The 26,075-nt window shown below is 36.3% G+C and overlaps 5 protein-coding genes across 5 annotated transcripts; all 5 read right to left on the minus strand.

Annotated features, from left to right (window-relative positions):
* Nucleotides 1-290: 290 nt before the first annotated feature.
* On the minus strand, nucleotides 291-11,559 carry LOC130232614 (uncharacterized). The gene is made up of 4 exons (XM_056462591.1): nucleotides 11,140-11,559; nucleotides 6,205-6,534; nucleotides 3,838-4,212; nucleotides 291-904 (listed from the first exon to the last, which is right to left on the minus strand). The coding sequence occupies exons 1-4, from the start codon at nucleotides 11,542-11,544 to the stop codon at nucleotides 551-553; spliced, it is 1,464 nt and encodes a 487-aa protein (XP_056318566.1). The 5' UTR covers nucleotides 11,545-11,559; the 3' UTR covers nucleotides 291-550.
* On the minus strand, nucleotides 3,507-4,221 carry LOC130231573 (histone H2A-like). The gene has a single exon (XM_056460923.1). The coding sequence runs from the start codon at nucleotides 4,204-4,206 to the stop codon at nucleotides 3,820-3,822; it is 387 nt and encodes a 128-aa protein (XP_056316898.1). The 5' UTR covers nucleotides 4,207-4,221; the 3' UTR covers nucleotides 3,507-3,819.
* On the minus strand, nucleotides 6,164-6,552 carry LOC130231584 (histone H2B 1/2). The gene has a single exon (XM_056460932.1). The coding sequence runs from the start codon at nucleotides 6,550-6,552 to the stop codon at nucleotides 6,178-6,180; it is 375 nt and encodes a 124-aa protein (XP_056316907.1). The 3' UTR covers nucleotides 6,164-6,177.
* A 725-nt stretch (nucleotides 11,560-12,284) lies between the features above and the next one.
* Nucleotides 12,285-12,680, minus strand: LOC130231578 (histone H2A-like). Its single transcript, XM_056460927.1, has one exon. The coding sequence runs from the start codon at nucleotides 12,666-12,668 to the stop codon at nucleotides 12,285-12,287; it is 384 nt and encodes a 127-aa protein (XP_056316902.1). The 5' UTR covers nucleotides 12,669-12,680.
* A 1,551-nt stretch (nucleotides 12,681-14,231) lies between these two features.
* zgc:110425 (uncharacterized protein LOC553782 homolog) lies at nucleotides 14,232-14,853 on the minus strand. The gene has a single exon (XM_056460914.1). The coding sequence runs from the start codon at nucleotides 14,825-14,827 to the stop codon at nucleotides 14,240-14,242; it is 588 nt and encodes a 195-aa protein (XP_056316889.1). The 5' UTR covers nucleotides 14,828-14,853; the 3' UTR covers nucleotides 14,232-14,239.
* Between the last annotated feature and the right edge of the window lie 11,222 nt (nucleotides 14,854-26,075).

The following is a 26,075-nucleotide window of genomic DNA, read 5'->3' on the forward strand; positions in this document are numbered from 1 at the left end:
AGACCCCAGGGGGTTGTGACGGTCGCCAGAATCACGCTTAGTGGGGGAGTGGAAACCTACGTTCCAGGGGGCGGGCGTTGCGTTGCAAAACCACCCAATTTTCACTACCCGCCGATGTTCTTCTAAATCGGCAAAAAAAAAAAAACCGCCCAATAAGGCAACACTGGACGTAGCGCGCCAAACAAAAATAAACTATTTTCATTAAAAACAACTAAAGTAAAAACTAAATTCGAACACATTTCTTAACAAATAAATGCAAAACAAATGCACGGAAATTAAGAGGAACTGATAGTCAAGTAAATCAAATAATAGTCACTGGATAAATTAAGACTTTATTGGTCTTCAAAACAAACTTGACTTTTTTGGAACAATATAAAGCCTAATAAATGGCCCCATGACATGTTTGCTTTGAAATTATATATGGAAGTAAAGAATTAAACGTAAAGATTAAAATACGAAAGCAATCTAATATCAAGCAGTTCCAAGAACTCTTTTAAGATAATGTGGGTGGCTCTTAAAAGAGCCTTTTTTGGGGATTGATCGTAGATGTTTAACCGCCGAACCCGTACAGAGTGCGTCCCTGCCGTTTCAGCGCGTACACAACATCCATGGCAGTCACGGTCTTTCTCTTGGCGTGCTCGGTGTATGTAACGGCGTCACGGATCACATTCTCCAGAAACACCTTGAGAACACCGCGAGTCTCCTCGTAGATCAGACCAGAGATGCGCTTGACTCCACCACGGCGAGCGAGACGACGGATGGCGGGTTTGGTGATTCCCTGGATGTTATCACGCAGAACTTTACGGTGACGCTTAGCGCCTCCTTTTCCCAATCCTTTACCGCCTTTGCCTCTTCCTGACATGATGCTCAATCGACTAAGTTCAGAATGTACGTTAACGTTGTTCTAGAGAAGCTTTACAGTCGCTTAGACGACCTAGTTGAAACACTCCAGGCGGAGCTACAACGCCTAAATAGGCGTGTCAGTCTTTTGGCCTCGTGGCCCGGATTGTTGTTTGCGTTTTGATGTTACATTTAAAGGGACAGTTCACACAAAAGCGCATATTTATACGACAGAATTATTGACAGTATTAATGGCTCTGCATTGGTTAAAGGAGAATGAGATTAACGCTGTTATTGCATCAGACAGTTACTCTTCTTATGAAATATATAAGATCTGTAAGGAAATCATTTAGGAAGTCTATTCTAACGGATATTTTCTTCATTACATTAACGTGATGCTGGTGATATACATTCAACTTTTTCGAGCAATTTTTAAAAGTGTTGTTGTTTGGCTACTAGCCTATTGAAGTACAACTATATGGTATAACCCATTATCCCTAATTAGTTTCCCATGTCTGATCTTGTTGCCCATGTATGGCATCATTTACAAAAGTTGCCCAGAAACATTTCTTAAAAAGTTGTCCTGTCAGCTATCATCAGCCTTTTGCATATTTATACATTTTATTTGGGTTCCTGCCAATGTAGGTGTGTGTAAGGAAATGAGAAGGATATTCTGGCTAAACAAGCTCTTAATGTCAAGGAAGTAGACCTGGAGGTCCCACTGAGTAAAGCAGAAGCAAAATCCTTAAGAACATACGCACAATCAGTGTGACAAGTATACTGAAATTACAGTGAAACAGCATCTGTTTATTATACAAAAACAAGTTGGTGCTGGGAGGAGAGAACAGAAATTGAAAAGGAAGTAAACCCCAGATGAGAATGTGCATGAGAATAAAATAGGGAAGCATCCAACTGGAGAATGTTTAGTCTGTAGTCAAAAAGAAATCGACCATGTTATATTCCACTGTAGCAATATAATAATAAACAATACCACCGTAATCAAATATCATGACTTTATCTGTTTTATTAGGGAATATATCTAGCAAGTAATACAATAATGGCATCAAATTTATTAAGATAGCTATTTCGATAATAGAATAATAAAGCATATACAGTTGAAGTCAAAATTATTAGCCCCCCTGTTTATTTATTTGTTTTATTTTTTTCCCCAATTTCTGTTTAACGGAGAGATTTTTCAGCACATTTGTAATCATAAAAGTTTTAATAACTGATTTATTTTATCTTTGCCATGATGACAGTTAATAATATTTGACTAGATATTTTTCAAGACACTTCTACACAGCTTATAGTGACATTTAAAGGCTTAACTAGGTTAATTAGGTTAACTAGGCAGGTTAGGGTAATTAGACAAGTTATTGTATAACGATGGTTTGTTCTGTAGACTATCTGAAAAATTTTGTTTAAAGGGGCTAATAATTTTGACCTTAAAATGGTTTATAAAACATTTAAAACTGCTTTTATTCTAGCCAAAATAAAACTAATAAGAGAAAAGAATATTATCAGACATACTGTGAAAATGTCCTTGCTCTGTTAAACATCATTTGGCAAATATTTAAAAAAGAAAAGCTCAAAATTCTGACTTATATATACTCTTCTCTATTGGTTCAAAGTCAGCATCAGTTCCATGCATCCAGCACATAATCAGAACCGTCAGTTTTAGACCAAAAGTGAGCAGACTCAGATAAAGAAGAGCCAGAGATTGTTAAAAAAAAGATTACTAAATATAGTTCATCAGCAGTAGCCATCTTTAACACTCGCACTGAGTTTGTAAGCCGCTCTGCTGACAAACTCAAATCAACAACAATTATACATTCACATAATGATTATACCCAGCCATCTTGTATTGAAGAGCACAAGATCATTAAAAAAACACATGGAGACTTTTACTTTATTGTCAACCAACAGTAACAATTACTCTAAAAGATCAAAAGTTCATAAAATACTAAACGTTACACATGTCATTAAAATTAAATGATTGCAGCTTAATTTAATGCTAACGAGTGTTTCTTTCTGATTAATCTAATTCAGGATTTCTGCAGGTTTTTAAGACTATTATGAATGAAACTTCACACTATACAGGACTTTTTATATTATAATTCGTTTTTTATAATTTCAAGCCGCATAGTTTACATAAATTGTCAAAACAAGCAGATCCTATTTGTGCATACTATTTTCAACAACTTCTCTTAAAAAAATCTTTAAAAACTACATAATAAACTAAATGTATGTATGACAGTTTGTGCAGTCTGTGTCCTCACCAAACATGGACTGTTAATATAGAAAACTTTTAAAACAAATTATTGTAAGGATGATAATTAAACCATATTGGTAAACAGTTGTGTTAAGTTCTATTAGGGTGGATTGTTGGTGATTGGATGAGTGTTGGCCCAATTGGCTATACCTTTATATTCACATAGGAGAACAGTTTGAAATTAAGACACTCTACACGACTTCAGTGAATTTAATACTTAAGGCCAAAAATTATTTTTTTAAATACAAGACTGAAATAATTTGAACTGAATCCATTGCAAAATATACAGTGTTTGAAACCCAGTCATTTAAGGTTTTCATTTTTTTGGGTAATATATTCTCTTTCAGTAGCCATTTAGTATTAAGGTTTTCTTATGTTTACTACTAAAGCCAGAAGTATGAGTTTACTGCTTATTGTTTTGAGGTTTAAACTGGTTTAATACGCCAGTCTGTAATATTACTGGACTTAAGTTCAGTAGTTCAGCAAAGAAACCTCTTTTAAAAAGTGACACTTTGGTGGCTTTCAAACGTTATAGAAATATTTAGACCCCGCGGACACACCCGATAATTCAATCACGGTGTATAAATATGCATTTAGCAAAGCCTTATATTCTCTTTGATTGGTGATGTTAGTAAAATTGCCTTTTAAATGGCAAGTAGGTGGTCCTTAAAAGAACCTTTGGGTGAGAGTAAAATCCGAAACGTAGTTTATTTGCCTTTAGCGGCCTTCTCGGTCTTCTTGGGCAACAGCACGGCCTGGATGTTGGGCAGCACACCACCCTGAGCGATGGTCACTCCGCCCAGCAGCTTGTTCAGCTCCTCGTCATTGCGCACCGCTAGCTGCAGATGGCGGGGGATGATGCGGGTCTTCTTGTTGTCCCGAGCGGCGTTTCCAGCCAACTCCAGGATCTCAGCGGTCAGATACTCGAGCACAGCGGCCAGATACACTGGAGCTCCAGCACCGACGCGCTGAGCATAGTTACCTTTGCGCAGAAGTCTGTGAACGCGACCCACGGGAAACTGCAACCCTGCTCTGGAGGAGCGAGTCTTGGCCTTAGCGCGGGCCTTTCCTCCGGTTTTGCCTCTTCCGCTCATGTTGATCTGTTAGCTCTTGTAGAATTACGAATGCGTCTGTAACAATGAGACGCGACGATCAGATATAAAGCTAACGTGCCTCTCGCCTATTGGTCAGAATCTGCCTCAGTTGAAAACCAATCACTGCACCTCCCTCCAAATCGCAAGACCCGCCCCCTTTGCAAGTTTCTGGCAGTGTTTTGTAATACCTACGTTTAAAGTATAGAGTTGATATTCTGTATAAAATATGCAGACTATTTATAGAATCGTTAATACGGGAGTAAATGTAGGCTTTTTTTATGGATCCCTGCCCGTGTAGGTATAGAAGGAAATGAGGCGATGGATAAGCTGGCCAAAACAGCATTGAGGTTGAAATGGACAGGCTATCTCGAATGTGAAAAAACACAAACACTTTTCAGGCAATAATATTATTAAAGCTGCAGCCATAAGCCTATGGCAAGAGGACTGGATTAAAAAGTCAAACGGATGGACATTTATTCAACATCATTATTGTTATAACTATAGGCTTTGTATACTCCAATCTTAATTGTTCCCTGTACATTATAAGGAAATGTGAAGAATTGTAGAAGAAAAGAAACAATTGAGCATGTAGTATTACAATATAAAGCATAAAGAATGAGAAATCAGCTTGTTGGAAAACTAAGAGATGTAGAAATGAATGTCATCTCAGTCAAATATGTATTTCAGAATGCACAGAAACAGTCCAAGGTGTGGGATTTTCTTTTACATTTTTTGAAGAATATAGATTTAATTAACAGGGTGTTTATATATTATTATTATTTTATTAATAATCTGTAAGGAGTTATCCCTTTGCTCGTTGAGGTTTCACCAATACAATATAGGTGGTGGAAATGCTGGTTTGCCATCCGCCATTAAACCAAAAGAAGAAGAATCTTATAAGCTACTTCTGTTTATGTTAAACATGCGTCAGGATTATGAGACGGTGAAACATTTATTGATATCATGTAAATCTACACAAGAAATGATAGCCCAGCTGACAAGTTTAACTTCTAAGTTATGGTTATGTCATTAAAGAGATGGTTAACCCAAAAGTTAAAAATGTTTGAGTTTTACACACTACGGATAGGACACCAAATCATTAGTAAAACATGAATCAGGTAATTATTATGGTCATGCTCACTAAGGTGATGAAACATTCACTTCAAAGAGCATAGTAAGCACTAATGCAGTACAATCAAAGGTATTGAGCAATTATACAATTTACTAAAGAAAGTGGAATACAAAGAATTGAGCTTTTTTTCTCTCCTGTTCTCCATATATTGTCTAAACTGCTTGTTATTGCACCTTTAGATGGTTTATCAGTCCTGGTAAAACATAAGACTCGTGAAAAAATACTCACTATTTTCTCACCCTAAAGTGGTTCCAAAGCTTTGGGTGTCTTTACTCTGTTAAAAACAAGAGATTGAGGAATGCTGAAAATCTGCAACTACTAACTTCATATTGTAGGAAGTAATGATTACAGCCTTTCTCATATATATATTATTTTTTTTGACAGAATAAGGAAACTCGAACGTTTTGGAAGTAAACGAGAATACCATGGCAACTACCGCTATAAAACATGCATAGTATTTACTTTTGTCTGCTTTGTATTATATATGCAGATTTTCTGACAGATTTAAGCTGCACTACTTGTCCAGGGTGTGTAAAACGGATTAAACCATAACTAACAAGTGGATTACGGCCCGCTTTATGCCACTTTGCGTTGTTACTTGAAGGTACTTCTAATGAGGTAGAACTTATTTAATGTGATCCACGTGGATGTTTAACATGAGGTTCAATGGTGCATATTTAAAACGCAAACTTGAGCGGTGTTTTAAAGATAAACTACAGTGCAAAGTGAATGTATCTGGATTACTACCAGTTTAAGCCAACAATGCAGTCAGAAAGCTCTCTATATGAAAACATGGGTGGCTCTTAAAAGAGCCTTTGGGTGGAAGTTGACTCCGCGCTTTACTTAGAGCTGGTATACTTGGTGACAGCCTTTGTGCCCTCAGACACGGCGTGTTTAGCCAGCTCACCGGGCAACAGCAGGCGCACGGCGGTCTGGATCTCTCTGGATGTGATGGTGGAGCGCTTGTTGTAATGAGCGAGACGAGACGCCTCACCGGCGATGCGCTCGAAAATGTCGTTGACGAACGAGTTCATGATTCCCATCGCTTTAGAGGAGATTCCAGTATCAGGATGGACCTGCTTCAGTACTTTGTACACGTAAATGGCGTAGCTCTCCTTCCTGGTCCTCTTGCGCTTCTTTCCTCCTTTGCCAGCGGTTTTAGTCACCGCTTTCTTGGAGCCCTTCTTGGGCGCGGCCTTAGCTGGTTCAGGCATGATGCTTGATCTGAATCTTCAAGATTTAAACTTCCAACAGAAAGCGCTGGGTTTTATATACAACGTATGCTAATTTCAAATTTGAAAAAGCGCGGCCTGTGATTGGTCTATTCATCGCCCTACCCATGGAATGACTTGATTGGTCAGGTCAAACTACCGATGATGAGTAGGAGCAGATCATAGGCATTAAAAGACTGACCCCGCCCACTTTCTGGTGTTTGACGTAACTTACCTTATTGTACTGAAACCGTTTTTTTTGTTTTAATAAGGACTTGTCTCTTCATTCTCGTATTGACTATTGGTTAGTGTCTAATTATTTAATTAATAATTCAGTGTCTGTATCGATAGAACCTTGTATAATGACGGACCATAAAGGAATTTACATTAAAATAAATTTGGTACAAGATAAATTAGTTAAAAATATATAATTATTGGAAATTAAATAACTAATTACTTGAGAATGAAAGTTTACAGATAAAATTTAAGGATGTAGGAATGGGTTTTAAAACCACAGCGGTTCGAACTGTAGTTCTGCCGAATGACTAAAAAGTTATCAGTATTGATGGTCAAAAACTGTACATTCTAGTCAAGCCATTCTTCTGCAATCTTAGATCAGTATTAATAGCTATAAATGTGGGAGAGCGTTGATATTATGTGATTGTATTGTATTGCAATATGGAGCAATTAAGTGTTGATGTTAAATCAAAAGTAATTCACAAATACTTGAAAATGAAATGATTTAATGACAGTAATTCTCTATGGTTACAACTGAATTAGTTATAAAATAACTGTATAAAATGATCAAATATGAAATGATAAAACATATGATATAAATTGTACCCAGCTTAAATGTAAAATTAAAGTTACCAGAGGTAGAAGGAGAGACACAGGGGGAGGGAGAGAGAGACAAAGAGAGCAGGCCCAGAAGTTAGCCTGACTGCAGTAGAGTCAGAGAAGATTCAGAGGAGGAGAGGACCAGAAGAGGAAAGCAGACCAGGAAAGACAGGCCAGGAAAAGAAAAGAGGCAGAGCAGCGTTTTACCACCTATTTTGTATCTTTCTTGACCATGTGACTAAAAGCCCAAATGCTGAGACATTCAAACTGACCAATCAACATGTGACCACATCGTAAAACCCCCAAAGTCCACATACCAGGCCCTTATCAGTATCTGCCTTTGAAGTCAGTATGGACCTTCTTGAGTCAAAAATACATGTTTTGTCATGTAAACAAACACATATAATAATTTAGCCTCTTACAAGGATATTATTAAAGAATATTGGACAGTTGCAAATTTAGAGAAATCATATGGAAAATATTGGGAATTAATGAAGCTTGATATTAGAACGATATTTATTAATCAAGGAAAATTGGAATCAAAAATTTTAAAAAAAGGAAAGAAAAATCGATTATTGAGGATATTTTAAATTTATGTAAAAAGAAAAAGGAAGCTTTGACACATAGTGAGTTACAAAGATTAGATTTATTACAAATCGAATTAGATAACATTTATGAGGACAAAGCAAGAGGAGCTTTTATTAGAACAAGACTTAAGTGGTTAGAAAAATGGGAAAAAAATACTAAATATTTTTTTGGCCTTGAAAAGAGAAACAGTGATTTTGCCTCAGTCTCAAAATTAATGATTAATAACAAATTGGTAGAAAATCCCTTAACTATTTTAAAATATGTTGCTCAGTTTTTTAGTAATTTGTATTCTTCTACATCAGCTTCTTTAAACATTGATACTTTTTAAAATAATTTGGTGAGAGATACCAAAAAATAGACCAGAACTTTCAGAATAATTGTGATAAAGAAATAGATATTGAACAGTTAAAGGAGTGTATTAGCTTATTAAAAAACAATAAATCACCAGGCAACGATGGATTAACTGGTGAATTTTATCAAACTTTTTCCAAAGAACTTTCACCCTTTTTACTATTAGTATTTTTAGAAGCTATTCAAAATGGCGAATTGCCTGTTTCTTTAAGACAAGGAGTTATAACATTGATTCCCAAACCTAACAAAGACAAATTATTTATTGAAAATTGGAGGCCTATTAGTTTGCTTAATAATGACAGTAAGTTGTTTGCAATGATTTTTGCCAGAAGACTGAAGCAGGGATTAAGTGAAATAATTGATTTAGAACAGTCTGGGTTTATGCAAGGCCGTCATATAAGAAATAACATCAGGCTAGTTTTAGATATGATTGATTACAATCACTTTATCGAGGATATTAGTTTTATTTTATTCATTGATTTTTATAAGGCTTTTGATACGGTAATTCATAATTTTATTTTCAAAGTCATTCGATTCTTTGGTTTTGGAGATTTCTTTTTGAAAGCAGTTAGAACATTGTATAGTGGGTGTAATAGTTCTGTCAAACTTGCACATGGTACCTCCCAAAGATTTGATATTCATTGTGGCATTAGACAAGGTTGCCCTCTCTCTCCTTTTTTATTTTTATTAGTTACTCACATTTTAGCACTGCATATTAAAAGAAGTCAATTTAATGGTATCACTGCTTTAGGAGTACAATTTAAACTAAGTCCATTCCCAGATGATACAGCAATTTTTTTGAAAAACAGATTTGAAATACCAAAAATTATTACGTATATTGAGGAATTCACTGATGTTTCAGGCCTTAGAATGAATCTAGATAAATCTGTAATATTTCCCCTTAAAGAATGCTCTTTTATAAAAATAGAAAACTAAAAAGTCAATTAAATTTTGAGCCAATTATTGAAAAAAACTAGAAATAAATTTAATATGTGGTTAATGAGGGACATCTCATTATTTGGGAGAGTATTGTTATCAAAGGCAGAAGGAATATCTAGATCCGTATATACATCATTATCGTTAGACGTGCCTCCCAATGTTATTAAAGAACTGGATAAGATTCTCTATAACTTTATTTGGAGAAATAAACCACATTATTTAAAATAAGAGATTATTTGTAATCCTAAAGAGCAAGGCGGACTGGAGGTCTTAGATTATAATACTCTTAATGACACTTTTAAAATTAAATGGTTGATTGAGTTTATGAAGAATAGAGACAATTTCAATGTATTTCCTAATTATATATTCAATACTCTGGGCGGCATAGACTTTTTGTTAAAATGTAAGTTTTCTGTTGACAAAATTCCTGTTAAATTGTCCAGTTTTCATAGACAAGCCCTTCTATCTTGGAAATTGGTATATAAACACAATTTTTCGCCCCACAATTATTTCATATGGAATAACAAGGATGTTTTATTTAAAAACAAGTCTTTATTTTATCAGAATTGGTTCAATAATGGTATTCTGTTAGTGAGGCAGTTAATTAACTTTATCTTATACTGAATTTCTTAAAAAATTAAAATTACCAGTTAAACCGAGAGAATTCGCTATTGTTTTGGATGCAATTCCAAAGGGTGTGGTCTTGTTTTTAAAAAATGGTCTTTCAGAAGGGATCGGCATAGGTAATCCTTGTGAAAACATTTTCATTGTTGTTTTAAAACATCAATATTTTCAATGTAACAACAAGGTTATAAAGAATGCTCTCCGTTCGTTGTCTCCACCTACAGCAAGATATTTTTGGCTTTCATTATTCGATAATATTTCTTGGGTTAAAGCTTGGAAGTTGACAAATAACTTTTGTTTAAATAACAAAATTAAAGAGGTGTCATTCAAAATACTCCATAGAATTTATCCTGCTAAACATGTTTTGGAACGATTTAAACTTAATATTTCATATATGTGTGAATTTTGTGGTCAAGAAAAAGAACTATTTTGCATCTTTTTTTCATTGTATTTACTCAAGAATATTTTGGAAAGATTTGGAATTGTTTATTAACAAAAAAATGGAGTATAAGATAGAAATTGGTTTATTTGATGTACTGTTTTATTCTGATAATGAGAACCTGAACTGTAAAGGACAATATATTTTTAATTTGTTTATGCTGTTAGGAAAATACCATGTACATAAGAAAAAGTGGGCTCAGTGTAAGCCAAACTTTACCCATTTTGTGAATGACTTCAAAGTATATATAAATCTTTTGGAACAATCACAAAACAAAAAAGCATTGAAAACATGTAATACTCTGAAAACATTTAATTTAATGTAAATGTAATTTTACTTTAGTTTTTATATACATGTATATATGTGTATATATATATTTTTTTTTTCTCTATCAGAAACTATGTGAAATGTAATACCTCTTGTTCTTGTGACATTGAGTTAATAAAAAAAATTAAAAGAAAAAGTTTTGTTTGATTTTCCTCGCTTTTTAGCAGTGATGATTCTCAGCAAAACTTATTCTAGTTTATTGAAAACGTGCATGTATATGCATTATAGACAAAGCGTTTTTATTGGATTAATAGAGAAACGAAGCGCGTTTCCTCTTCAGTAACCATGTGTATGAAACGTTAAGTTAATTGTTTGTTCACTACTCCTGAAGCAGTAATTCTAATTAGTTGAAACTATTAGAACACTAGTCTTTAATGAGCAAAATTAAATAGATAAGCTAAAGAAACGCAATAATTGATCTTTTGAAGAGATATATGGGTGGCTCTTAAAAGAGCCGTTTGGTTTAGTGCGACAGCAGTTTAAGCGCGCTCTCCGCGGATGCGACGGGCCAGCTGGATGTCTTTGGGCATGATAGTGACCCTCTTGGCGTGGATGGCGCACAGGTTTGTGTCCTCAAACAGACCCACCAGATAAGCCTCGCTGGCCTCCTGCAGGGCCATGACGGCAGAGCTCTGGAAACGCAGATCAGTCTTGAAATCTTGAGCGATTTCTCTTACCAGACGCTGGAAGGGCAGTTTGCGGATCAGCAGTTCAGTGGACTTCTGATAACGGCGGATCTCTCTCAGAGCCACGGTACCGGGCCTGTAACGATGAGGCTTCTTAACGCCGCCGGTAGCTGGTGCGCTTTTACGGGCAGCTTTGGTGGCGAGTTGCTTTCTTGGAGCCTTTCCTCCGGTAGATTTACGAGCGGTCTGCTTGGTTCTTGCCATTGTTGATGGTAAAGAATCGCCAAGTTCTACGAACGAATGAACACTTTGTGGACCTTGTCGCTTATTTAAAGGAGAGCTGCCACGAGCTCATTGGACGGCAGAAATTCAAATGATTTGATTGGTTATTGTTGGCTTTCGCTTTACGACAGTTGACCAATGGCTGTACGCCGTCGTTTTTTGAAACGGGAATCCGTTTAAAGAAAAGTTCCCGCCTAAACGTGCATTACTTTTTGGCTCTTATGAATAATAGGGAAAATTATCAAAAACGCCCTAAATATTTGCTCTGTATTATAAGTTTTCCATCAATCGTTTACATAAAGACTATATAAAGTTAGGTTTTTAATTCAGATTATCTACAGTGCGACTGAATTAAAATTAATCACTTTACGTTATTTCAAACTTTTATCAGCTTTTTTTTTTAAACATTGAATTTTGAGATCTCTTAAACTCATTCAAACTAAAGCAGTTTGGTCAACCTGTGGCTGCTGTAAATGTGATATATAGTGACAAATGTAATATATAAAATATTTTAAAAAATAAATAAAAAAAAAAGTTCAAACTTTTGTTCAACGGGTGTGATATAAAACATTTCACAAATTAATTTGTACATAACTTAAATTAGGATTTCCACTGTATCTTATAAAGTTACCAGCACAACCTAATACAAGTAGGTCACCCTTTAAGGAAGAAATTGGTGGCTCTTAAAAGAGCCTTTGATGTAGAAGCGATCTTCACCCGGTTTACTTCTTGGCGGCTTTCTCGGTCTTCTTGGGCAGCAGCACGGCCTGGATGTTGGGCAGCACGCCACCCTGAGCGATGGTCACTCCGCCCAGGAGCTTGTTCAGCTCCTCGTCATTGCGTACCGCCAGCTGCAGATGGCGGGGGATGATGCGGGTCTTCTTGTTGTCCCGAGCGGCGTTTCCAGCCAACTCCAGGATCTCAGCGGTCAAATACTCGAGCACAGCGGCCAGGTACACTGGAGCTCCAGCACCGACGCGCTCTGCGTAGTTACCCTTGCGGAGAAGCCTGTGAACACGGCCAACGGGAAACTGCAGACCCGCTCTGGAGGAACGAGTCTTGGCCTTAGCACGGGCTTTCCCTCCGGTTTTACCTCTTCCGCTCATTTTCGTTAGGTGGTTTTCGTGCAACCTAAAATAATAACACTGATCTCGGCGATGCGCCTTTAAAGATAAAACGTGCGACTGTGCTATTGGCTGGAGGCTGAATATGTTTACAAACCAATCAGCGAACTTCCCTTCTAACAATAAGCCACACCCTCTTTCTTCTGCTCACGGCCCTTAAAGGGACAGTTCACCCAAAAATTCAAATTCTGTCATCATTTAACTCACTTCAATTTTTCTGTTAATCACGCAAAAAATATTATTATTATACGTTGACATGTTGGAAGGAGGTAACCATTGGTTTACAACGTATTTGTTTTGGAAATAACTGTTTAATAACTGTTTACTGTTTGGAAATAAATTGTTTTTCTAACATTCTACAGAACATCTTTTATTTTATGATAAAAAGAAAATAAATATAAAGATTTGAAACCCCTCGGGGGTGAGTCATTAATACATATCCATTTTGGGGTAACTATCCCTTTAAGAACGTAATAAAGTCCTTACACTATAAATGTTTTCTTGAGAATAACATTAATATTGATTAAATTATTTGTTTCTTGAGCCAAATGTAACTGAGTCAAAATTAAATGATGACAAGTCTACACTCAAATATTGTGACAAGGAGTCTCAGTGGTTAGCACTGTCGCCTCACAGCAAGAAGGTCACTGGTTCGAGTCCCGTTGGCATTTCGTTTGCATGTTCTCCCCGTGTTGGAATGGGTTTCCTCCGGATGCTCCGGTTTCCCCCACAGTCCAAACACATGCGGGTATGGGTGAGTTGAATAAACTAATTTGGCCCTAGTGTATGAGTGTGTATGGGTGTTTCCCAGAACAGCTGAAAGGGCATCTGCCGCATAAAACATATGCTGGATAAGTTGGTGGTTCATTCCGCTGTGGTGACTCCTGATAAATTAAGGGACTAAACCGAAGGAAAATTAATGAATGACTCCAAAATTTACTTCTGCTGTTGTTCAAAATTAATTTTAAAATGAGCTGAATCAACACAATTCTGGAGTTTTTTAGGGGGACAACTTAATTGTTTTATGTTCATTCAACTTAAATTTGTAAAAACTCAGTTTAACTCAGTCAATTTGTTTTGGGACAACATGAAGAAATTGTGTTGAATGCAGAATTTTAAAGTGTATATCACATCTCTATGTGCACTTATACTTCTGACATTCACATATGTTTTAATGCTTTACGTGTTTGCTTAAAGGGATAGTTCCCCTCAAAATTAAAATTTACTCATTATTAGCTGACACTCAAGTGTTTCCAAAGCTTCCTGTTTCTTAAATTATATACAAAAACCTAAAACTAACCATTGGCTTCCATAGATGGACAAAAGCAGCTGTGGAAGTCAAGGGTTATAAGTTTCCTGCATTAACGTTATTCAAAATATTTAATTCAACAGTAAAAACTCAAACAGGATATTAAGGGTGAATAAATGTCAGAATGTTCAGTTTTGACTTCTGTCAACATACTTTCTCTTCAATTTTACCACTGAAAATAAGCTCTTAATTCTGAATCAGTTGGTGGCTCTTAAAAGAGCCGTTTTGACATTAAAAAACAAGCTTATTTCTTCTTCGCTGCGGTCTTTTTAGGTTTGGCTGCTTTAGGTTTCGCCGTTTTAGGTTTGGCGGCCTTCGCCTTTTTAGGGCTCTTTGCTGCTTTCTTAGGAGTCGCCGGTTTCTTGGCTTTCTTTGGGCTCTTTGTTGCCTTTTTAGCGGGTTTCTTCGGAGATTTCTTAGCTGCGGGCTTCTTTGCGGCTTTGGGCTTCTTCGCGGCGGCGGGTTTCTTGGCTGCGGACTTTTTAGCTGCGGGTTTCTTGGCTTTAGGAGCGGCTTTCTTTGCGGGTTTCGTCTTAGTCTCTGCGAGTTTCTTGTTGAGTTTGAACGAGCCGGAGGCGCCGGTTCCCTTGGTCTGCTTCAGGTCGCCTTTCAGCACCAGAGCCTTAAGGGCGATTTTGACCCGGGAGTTGTTCTTCTCCACATCGTATCCACCGGCGGAGAGCGCTTTCTTCAAGGCGGGAAGAGACACTCCGCTTCGCTCTTTAGACGCGGACACAGCCTTGACGATCAGCTCACTGACGCTCGGCCCGGTTCTCTTCTTAGGTTTGGCAGCAGGCTTCTTCTTAGCCGCTTTAGTTGCTGTTTCTGCCATGATTTTATCTCTTTATTATACCTGTAGTCAACACCTGTAACAATGATCACCTCTGCTTCACTGCGCTGCGTATTTAACTATAACATGAGAACCGTGAAGACTCAACCCGCTCTGTTCAGCGGCTCGCCACTACGAGTTTCTGATGCGTGTGTTTTCTTCTTCAACATTTGAAGTAAATCTGAAATTATAAAAGAGTTTAGTGGAGTAAAAACTATGTAGATGTAAAGCAGAGATTCTGAACTTTATTTAAATACCAAAACATGTAACAATTGAACTGTTAGTTTTGCATAATAACATCAAATCTAGTACACACACAAGATGATGGACGAGGTTGCGTCTTTATTTCTTGTAATTTTGAGGTTTATTGGTGGAAAATGGTTTAGTTTGTTGTTCTGGTTTTGAACTAACAGTTTGACGGTGTGTTTAACAGAAGAAACACCACTGAAGGACTTTTGGAAGCTTTCAATCGTGTGTTGTTTTGGGCGGTTTGAAGCACACGTCACACATTCCTCTGTGTAATACTGTTCAATGGTCCTCTGGACACTGATGTTTTTTTCTATATTTACTTGCTTTTTTTGTTGCAAGATCAATTATTGTTCATACATACAGCTATGTATTACATATATTATTAAATTTATATTTTAAGTAAAATCATAGGAACCACAACATCGATTTAATCGGGGGTGTAGCATGCGTTTGTTACAATAACTTGAACTGATGTTGCTCAATATTAAAGGGAACACATTTACACTAATGCATAATCTTAAGTACGTAAATTTCATCAAAATTAGTTTAGAAATTTTTTTTTTTATCTTCTTTATAAAAATGCCATCTACAAACATATTGTCAAATGTCCATTTTGGAGCTTTTTATTTGGCATTACTTTCAATCAGTCACAATTTTTAAGATTTGTGTTACTGTTTTTGGGTTAATGCAAACACTTGTAAACAAATACACTTCGTTGAACATGTATTATACACACAGGCCTACATTTTGAAAGGACAATACCGTATATAAGATGTTTTACTGCCCAGACATTTCAACTTTTTCATTTGGTCAAGTATTAAATTGAAGGGAAATACATGTTTATTTTTCATGGACTACTAATGCATTATCTTAAATACCTAGTTACAAATAGACAGTATATGCCATCATTAAAATTAGTTTGGGGATGTTTTTTAGGAAAGACTACAATCTTATTTTCAAATGTTCATATTTTGGAGAATTTTTTTACATTTCTTTCAACCAGAGTCTCAAATTGTACAATTTTTGTTAATAATTTTGGATTAATACAAACACAAACACTTAATACACCACCTTATTGAACATGTATAGGCATCATCTTTTTTGGAGGACTGTTTTGTATAACTGCATATTAATGTTTATATATTGTTTATATACAGTCCAACCTACACACGACTCCTTAACTTTTATTTTGTTGTATTAATGATGTGAAATATGAAATACACTCATACTTCAAAACATCCACAACAGCACATAAGGGTTAATATAGTTGAAATAAGAATTATTAAACCTCCTTTTAATTTTTTTTTTCTTTTTAAATATTTCACAAATGATGTTTACCAGAGCAAGGACATTTTCACGGTATTTCATATAATATTTTTTCTTCTGGAGAAAGTCTTATTTGTTTTATTACAGCTAGAATAAAAGCAGTTTTGCATATTTTAAAAGCCAATTTAAGGTCAAGGTCAATATTATTAGCCCCTTTAAGCCATTTTTTTCGATAGTCTACAGAACAAACCGTCATTATACAATAACTTATTATAAAATTATACATTATAACAATAACAGACACTGTCCAAAGCATAAAAAGTTAGGAAAGCAATCAAATGCTTTCATTATAGATAAGGGTGTTTAAAGTGACACCACTGTTATTTAATGTAATCAAACGAAAAATCCAAGTAAATGAGAATCAGAATAGGCCTTTTTCACACTTCCTGGTTCCAGTAAGTGAAACGGCATATCACAACATCCGGTTCCAATGCAACGCAGTATGGAATGGCAGAGTCGCCTCGTCGCTGTTATTGCAGCGTTCCCGGCTGCTCCAGCTTAAAAAAAAAAACAACATCCTTACCTCAATTTCCACGAAAAGACAAAGGACAGAGGAAATCATGGGTGAAATTAATTAGACGGAATGAATGTCCTTCATTTCAAGTGATGTGCCAGAGTACGCTCATGTGCAGTATGCACTTCAAAGCGGAGATCATTATGTTTTATCAAATATTGGTGGTCTTAGTTTTATTTAGATGTGAAATTATAATATAGACAAAATTCCAGTTAAGTTATTTGCCTTCCACAAACAAGTGCTCCTATCAAGATCATTAATATACAAGCATAATTTTTACCCATATTGGAATAGTAGACAACTAATACAAATGCTATTTTTTTTACAACAAAATTAATTTGGTTAGTCAGTTTTATAATAAAGATGGTATACTTTTCTTACAATGAATTCCTTTCTCATCACAGTATCTCAATAACCCTGCAAGTTTTTAACTGTTATTGGTTCAATTCCTTCAGAGACCCAGATGTTATTTAGTGGTATTAATCAAGACCATCGTCTTTTGATTTTACTAAATCTTATGTTGGCAAAACTTGTTTTACAGTAAACACCAAGAGTAATAATAGAGCTTTTCCAACTCTTTTCCAAAAAGAAATCACTACTGTTCCTTTAACATTTTATTGGATGTCTTTATTAAAGGGTGACTTGATTTGCTGAAAAAAAAGTGTTGCTGTTACCACAGAAATATCAGGTTAGAAACAAAATTAAAGAAATATCCTATAAACTTCTCCACAGATTTTATCCAGCAAAACATTATTTACAAAAAAATGTAAAAGTGGAATTTATGTAAATTGTATTTTTGTAATGAACACGAGGAGACGGTTTTACACTTATTTTGGCATTGTACATATACTCAGTCAAAAGGAAGAGCTGCAAACAATTATTAACAATTTTCAGTGTTCAAAACCTCTTTCATCATTGTGTAAAATGTACTTTTTGGCGTTACTGTCTATCCTTATCAAGAGGAAAATTGTTTTTATTTAATTTACTTTTATTGTTAACTAAATTGTACATTCATAAATGTAAATTTACTAATAAGCAACTAAATTGTAAGGTATTGATCACTGAAATATGCTTGTATATTACTAGCATCAGAGACTCTTTAAACAAGGAAGCCTACCCACTTTAAAAAACTGTGAATTCTATAATGTATTTATTTAAAGAGCCCATATTATACATGAAATAGGGTCATATTTAGGTTGTAAGGGTCTCCAACAACAGTCTAATATGCATGCAAGGTCAAAAAACACTTTGATGGTCTTATAATCTGCATTTATTTTTACCTAATTATCCCAGCGACTCCCATATGAATCGTTCAGCGATTCATTTGTTCCCAACCCCCTCCTCAGCGCGAAGCTAATCTGCGCTGATTGGACCGATGACAGCCTGCTGCGATTGGTCGACAGTGACAGGCTTCAGCACCAGACAGAGTGAAATGCCCAGCTGGTAATCAACTATATAAAAGTAGTCACAGTGCACACACGCTTCATAGTGTAAGGCTTTTTTCACACACACACACACACACACACACACACACACACACAACCCTCCTCAGAAGAACTGGGGGAAGCGACGCGAGTCTTTCTCTCTCTCTCTCTCTCTCTCACACACACACACACACACACACACACACACAACGCTCCTCAGAAAAACTAGGGAAAGCGACGCGAGTCTCTCTCTCTCTCTCTCTCTCTCTCTCTCACACACACACACACACAACGCTCCTCAGAAGAACTAGGGAAAGCGACGCGAGTCTCTCTCTCTCTCACACACACATACAACACACACCGCTCCTCAGAAAAACTAGGGAAAGCGACGCGAGTCTCTCTCTCTCTCTCTCACACACACACACACACACACACACACAACGCTCCTCAGAAGAACTAGGGAAAGCGACGCGAGTCTCCTAGCCTCTCTCTCTCTCACACACACACACAATGCTCCTCAGAAGAACTAGGGAAAGCGACGCGAGTCTCTCTCACACACACACACACACAACGCTCCTCAGAAGAACTAGGGAAAGCGACGCGAGTCTCTCTCTCTCTCTCTCTCTCTCTCTCTCTCTCTCTCTCTCTCTCTCTCTCTCTCTCTCTCTCTCTCTCTCTCTCTCTCTCTCTCTCTCTCTCTCTCTCACTCACACACACACACACACACACACACACACACAACGCTCCTCAGAACTAGGGAAAGCGACGCGAGTCTCCTGTCTCCTAGCTTACGATCGCCATAGCAACGACAAACGGCAGTGGAACGCGAGCTCACAAAAGCCTTTAACGTTAAATCCGTAAACAAAGCGGCACGCGTCGCGTTTTTAATGTGGCTTACATGCGATAAGAGAATATAAAGAGTAACCGCGTGTACTGTACCAGGTTAACAAGTAACAAAACACAATAAATACATAATTTGCAAGCTAGAGTAAACGAGGCAACAATTTTAATCGCACTTACTTACACTAGTGAATAAACCTCAACCACTGACTCTTCACAGTTTCATCTTTGGGTAGAGACTGTCAATATTATCCATCTGAGCACAGCGTGACTTCATTGACCGGCGGCGTCTGTGTGTGTGTGTCTAGTGTTTTTTCTGTGTTAGTGGGCGGAGCCGCAGGTTTCAAATCTCCCTGGTTTGCACGCGTAACTACTGGCGAGGCTTGTGTTTCGTGGCTGCGTCATCGCGAAACACCTAATGACTCGTTATCAAGACGACTCGTTTGAAGCACTATGAGTCGACTCTTTTATAGATGAATCAATAGTTTTAAACAATGTACACGTACAGATTTAAGCCTTAGCTGGATATTTCACTTCACTTAGAGCTGTGTTACACACTACATGGAAGGGCATTTTCAAAAACCCATAATATGGGCTCTTTAATTATTACATATGTACATTTTGTATATTTGTATTTTATTTATAATTTCCCCCTGGCATGTATATTTTTTGTGTTGTAAAATGTTATTTGCTGTTCTTTAAATAAATAACAAAAACATTCAAAGCAGATGAACAAAATGAACTGGAACATGAACTAACTTTACCCTGAAGATTCAGAAACACACCCTATACGCTACAGATGGACTGTTTTGAACATATTTGCTTTGAAATTGAGTAATTAGTGGAAAACTGAAGTGCTTTAATAGAATCGTGTTTAAACACTGAACACATCAAATATCTTTATATTTTCCGGTGAGTTGGAGCTAAATTATGTTTCCAGACTTGAGTAATCTTACGAGCATTAGGCAACCTGTCATTATGGGGCTCCTCGTTCTTTCGCATTGACTGATAGCAACTCGCCTGTATCTGACCCTGAATACAAAGGAAGGAGGGGGTTAGCACAGCTTACGGACAACTACTAACATGAAACTAATCCTGCTGGATGTTAAATAGTTATTTTTGCTAACGAATGGCTTGAGTTAGCAGATCTTATGCTGTTGGCTGCGCACTTTACTGTAACCTAACGTTGCAAACGCTTCGTGTAAGACACATTTTCTGCACAAATTCCTTTTAAATGCTGATTTATTTAGGCTACATAAGTTCATTAACCAAGCGAACAACCTGTTCTTGTCCAAATTAAGGCAAAGTTGACAGTGAAAATGTCATCCAATGTCCTGAGGCTGTCATGTTTCTGCGACTGCGAAACCGGAATAAGCTAAACATTGCTTCGGAGGGCGCTTCCGGTGTTCAATTCCGCTGTGAAAAAGGTCTATAGTGTTGGAGATTTAGCTACCCTTTTATGTTCTCATATTTATGAAAAACATTTGAAGTTCTAAAACAGCTGTGTCCTTGAAAAATACGCGATAGTGTCGATTGGAAATGACCTTATTTTAATATAGTCAATCGTGAACTGATGTGCCGGTCTAAGGCTTGAAACTCCAGGGTTGAAAAGAAGGCCCTCTCCTGCCCTGACTGTACAACATTGACTTGTCACAGCTCAATCGGTTTAAATTTCAACAAGCCGTCGTCTCATTCATCAACGACCGAGGAGACGTGATATTGTTTTATTTCTTCGTGCTTAATAAGATATGTAAATTGTGAATATTCAAATAAAACTTACGATTTCGACAACAATCTGTTCCAACAATACACACATACACACACACGCACGCACGCACACACACTCTCTCACGCACACACACACACACACACACAAAGCCATAATGAAGTTATAACGAGCGAGTAACATTTCAGCAATTTGTTCTCGGACACGGACGGCGACAACATTAAAATCATTATGTTAAATCTCTCGATAAAACATTTCCTGATAATTTACCTACCTCTTGTCTTTAGTCGAATGGACAATAATGTTTTTGATGTTCAGTTTTTTCCATATTGATCGTGTCAGTTATGGATGCTTAATCACACGAGCCGATCCACTTTTTACAAACACCTCTGTGCAGTTTGCGTCCCGTTAAAGCGACAGTTCACTCAAAAATGTAAATGTACTCACGAATTATTTGCCCTGTAAATAATAAGTGATTCCAAACCTTTAAGTTTCTTTATTCTGTTGAACACTAAAGATAGTCTTTTAAAGAAATAATCTGATATCTGTAAGCATTTGCTCTCAAAGTAGGAAAAACATTATGGAAGTCATAGTTACAGTTTTCCAGCTTTATTCAATATCTTTATTGTTCGGCAGGAAAAAAAAAGCTAAATTAGTTTGGAACAAGTAAAGGATGAGGCTAAATGACAGAATTGTCAGTTTGGATGATATCCCTATAAGTTAAAGTATATAAATTCTTGTTAATATGCCTAGTTAATATTGATATCAATAAAAAGATCTGCTAGTCTAAATGGCTATTTTGATTGGTCCTTTGATGGTTGAATTTAAAATCCACTTTTTTTCTTTGCTCAACAGGCTATTTTCACATTGAGGTAATCTTTTATTGATAATTTCTGGATTTTAATTATGTGTAAGTTTCATAAAACTCAGTTTAACCACTCACTGTTGTTTTCAAATTACTCATGTAACTTGTCTTTCAGAATGTTTTCAGCTGTTGAATTCACCTCAGATTACATTTGCTGTAATTTCTATGGAAAGAAGAATTAGATGAGGTAAGGAGTATACTACTCTATTTACTATCATATTAAATGCAGTTATGTTACCTAAAACACAGTATGTCCATAATGTGGAAAATAGATCATGCTTATGAAAAATTACTTTATTATTTTTTACAGCTGTTATTGAAATTACACTAGTTTAACATTCCATTTTAGTAAGTATTCAGAGACTAACTCTGACTTATGTTAACTCAAACCTGCTTTCCCCGTATCTCTAAATTCATTTAATGTTATGTATTTTTGGTGTATGATTGCTAAAGCATTAAAATAAAGTAAGCCGGACTAGATCTGGTCTATACCTAGACGGTGAAATGATGGCTATTGCTTGCTGGGTTAATTTTCTTTTATCGAGATATTGTTTAAATTGTTGTTTTTGAATGGCGTGGATGAATATATCATATTTTAACCCATATTTAACTCAATATTTGAATTCATTCTGTGTAATGTTAGTTATCCGTGCTGTTGGAATTGTCTTTCCAAAATGGCCGTCGCGTGACACTAGCGGCATCTAGCAGCTGTTGCCAAATAGCAAAAAAGTGTAGCATCTTGGTGACTCTATGCTCTTTGCTAGGAGTTCGCTATTTTATGTTTTGCTCCGACTGAGTGCAAAAATGGCGCGTGTAATAAAGTCAGGGAGATTTTTGTCCAAAATGAGGCGTAGGAGGCCATTTACAAGTAAAGGTAAGACCAGTGTGTGTGTGTTTGTAAGAGAGAGACAGCGCATCCACGGTGTGCTCGTGTATCTCTTGTAGGCTGTCCGTAGCGTCCACCTTGCTGTTTTTTGGGAGGCATGCTGAACCGCTATACATTTTACACTCTTCTTTGGCTCAATATGTACCTATGTGTATTTAAAGAATGCTGATAGGAGGTATGAAACAATCTGTAGACGGCAAATATATCGGGTGCATTTGTAAATCTGACTCTGAAAGATTCAGTGCCTCAACCAGCCACAAACCTCACCTCGCGTCACTGATTCACACACACAGCAACTATTAGAGGGTCAAAAGAGGAAGAAAGTTGTCATAGTTTTAAAAGCTGATTTCCACTGTGGGTTTAACTAATTCAGACTCAAGCAGCAAGAATAATACTGCAGTCATGGTTTTGACAGTCAGGATATATGCAGACAAATGTATGCAAAATAGATATCACCAGTGGCGTCGCCCGAACATTTTCTAAGGCTGGACAGAAGAGGCCACACCAAATCTTGGGGTGGCACACAAAAATAATGAATTCAGTGTAATGTTATATTTTTGTTTTTGGTAAATGAGACAATGTGGGTTTTATTTCAGTTAATTAATTACTCTTGAAATATTGCAATTTATTACTTGAAATATTTCAGCAAGAACATATGCAAACCAAAAAAAATCAGTATTTAGTCACAACACACACACACACACACACACACACACACACACACACACATATATATATATATATATATATATATATATATATATAACTTTTCAGTTATTTTTCACATACTTTATTGTACAGCATATGCCATGTTTAAAATTGATGAATATTAATGAATTAATTGATAAAACAGACAAGTGAACAAAAGGTATTTTAATATACACACACTCACTATACAGACTCTAATAATATCATTTATCCATGTTCTTTTTTGAGTATTATTTATACAGCTTCTTCTATTGATGTACCTCTTTGCAAAATGCACAAAATCATTAAGATTTTTGGCCCTTGTATGTCAACCAGCAAAACAAATGGAGGTGCTAAACTAGATTCTGAAAAGCTGGTTTCAAAACTCGTTTATTTATTTGTCTGGGATTTGTGCTTTTCAATTGGATGAAATAAATTTTTTCATTTCTAAAATAATAATTTCCTAATAAAAACTGTACAATCTCATCAACCCAAAGTCAAGTTTCATCTCTGGTCGTTAAACAATTATAAACAAATTATGTTAAAAGAAATTTACCCTTAATTTATCTATTTTTTTAAACAACGTAACTTGCAATTGCTGCGGTAAAGTCAGCTTATCTGCTGCATTTCAGCATCAGCCGTTCAGCCAGAATAGCGTAAAGGTGAAACATCTATTTAGCTCATGCTTGCATAGGAAAATACAGTAAAATTGCCATTGTATAACAGCATGCATATAATGTGTAATTATCAGCAAACGTGAATGTTCTGTAGAAAAGCGAAAACAGACCTTGCAAACCAAAATTACAGAATTCCGAGCACTAAAGTAAAGTTAACACGTTTAGTATTTAACTAGAAGAGTTAACAGAGAACACAGACTAGTTACTTAGTGAAGACATAAATGTTTGACATACATACCCGTTATTGTTTCTTAAAAAATTGCCATTGGTGCGCCTGCAGTCAACAACGATCGGGGATGGTAAAGGGGCAGTGAATTAGCTACATCAGTGGCATCAACCAATCCACAATAATTTAGTGGCTGCATTTTATTTATTTGTTCATTGAAATAATGTGAATTTACCTAAGTACATTTAAATTAATAATATCAACAGCAAAATTATATTGGGATGGCCACAGGGGTGGCCGGAGTTTACACGGCCACCCCTTGGGGGCGCCCCTGGATATCACAAATAATCACATCTTATATTTTTGCATAAAATGGTCAGCAATAGAGCGTTAAGTGAAGATAATGACTGAATGAGTTTATCTCTAAATCCTTTGCACGGACCTCTGGACACTGTATAGTTTATGCAGAAATGTATGTGTTAAAAAAGACCTATTATGCAAAAAAAAATCACTTTTATAAGGGGTTTAAATTAGGCATGGGACAATAACCAGTTTCAAGGTTTACCGCCGTTTGGAAAAGGTTTTAAAACTGACAACATTTTCTGCTATACTGTTCCTAAGATATGTGTAAGATTTTTTTTTTATTTTTTAGTTTTTTAAGATATTGGTGTAGGAATGGGTTTTAAACCACAGCGGTTCGAACTGTAGTTCTGCTAAATGACTAAAAAGTTATCAGTATTGATGGTAAAAACTGTACATTCTAGTCAAACCATTCTTCTGCAATCTTATACCAAAAACGGAAATAAGGGCAGTATTAATAGCTTAAAATGTGGGAGAGCGTTGATATTATGTGATTGTTGTTGGAGCCATTTATGGGTTGCAATTTTCTTTCACGCCACTAGAGGCTGTAAATGGTATTTATGCTCTCCTCACGTGGAGCTGAGGGGTGTAGAAGGTCAAAGAAACTTTTTGACCGTCATGGCTGTGAGAACGGGTTTATATTTGTTTTGATGTTTACTTTTTTTAATTTTGACAAAATGGACAATAAATGGATTGGAATATCCAACTTTATTTGCAAAGGTATGGACGTTTCACTTTATTATTAACCCGTTGAAGCAACAAACGCGTCAGAACCAACGACCAACATATATGCATCTACAATTGTATTGTATTGCAATATGGAACAATTAAGTGTTGATGTTAAATCAAAAGTAATTCACAAATACTTGAAAATGAAATGATTTAATGACAATAACTTGCTATGGTTATAACCGAATTAATTACAAAATAACTGAATAAAATGATAACATACGAAATGATAAAACACATGATATAAATTGTATCCAGCTTAAATGTAAAATTAAAGTTACCAGAGGTAGAAGGAGAGGCACAGGGGAGGGGGAGAGAGATAAAGACAGCAGGCCCAGAAGTTAGCCTGATTGCAGTAGAGTCAGAGAAGATAGACTCCAGAGGAGGAGAGGAGCAGAGCAGGAAAGCGCAGAGACAGAAAAGACAGGCCAGGAAAAGAGACAGAGCAGCGTTTTACCACCTATTTTGTATCTTTCTTGACCATGTGACTAAACCCCAAATGCTGAGACATTCAAACTGACCAATCAACATGTGACCACATCGTAAAACCCCCAAAGTCCACACACCAGGCCCTGATCTGATCAGTATCTGCCTTTGGAGTCAGTATGGACCTTCTTTTGTGAAAGACATGTTTTTCCATATAAACAAATGCATATGAAAAGTTTCATTCCTACAGGTATCTCCAGCAGAAACTCTCCAAATTAAAATGTTGTGTTCAAAGGGGAAAAAGTTCTTTATTTTTTACCCAGACATTTAAAATAAATATATTAGAGCAGTAATCACAATACCAATATTTTTATCC

The sequence above is a fragment of the Danio aesculapii genome, chromosome 7, assembly GCF_903798145.1.
Source record: "Danio aesculapii chromosome 7, fDanAes4.1, whole genome shotgun sequence".
Classification (NCBI taxonomy): Eukaryota; Metazoa; Chordata; class Actinopteri; order Cypriniformes; family Danionidae; genus Danio; species Danio aesculapii.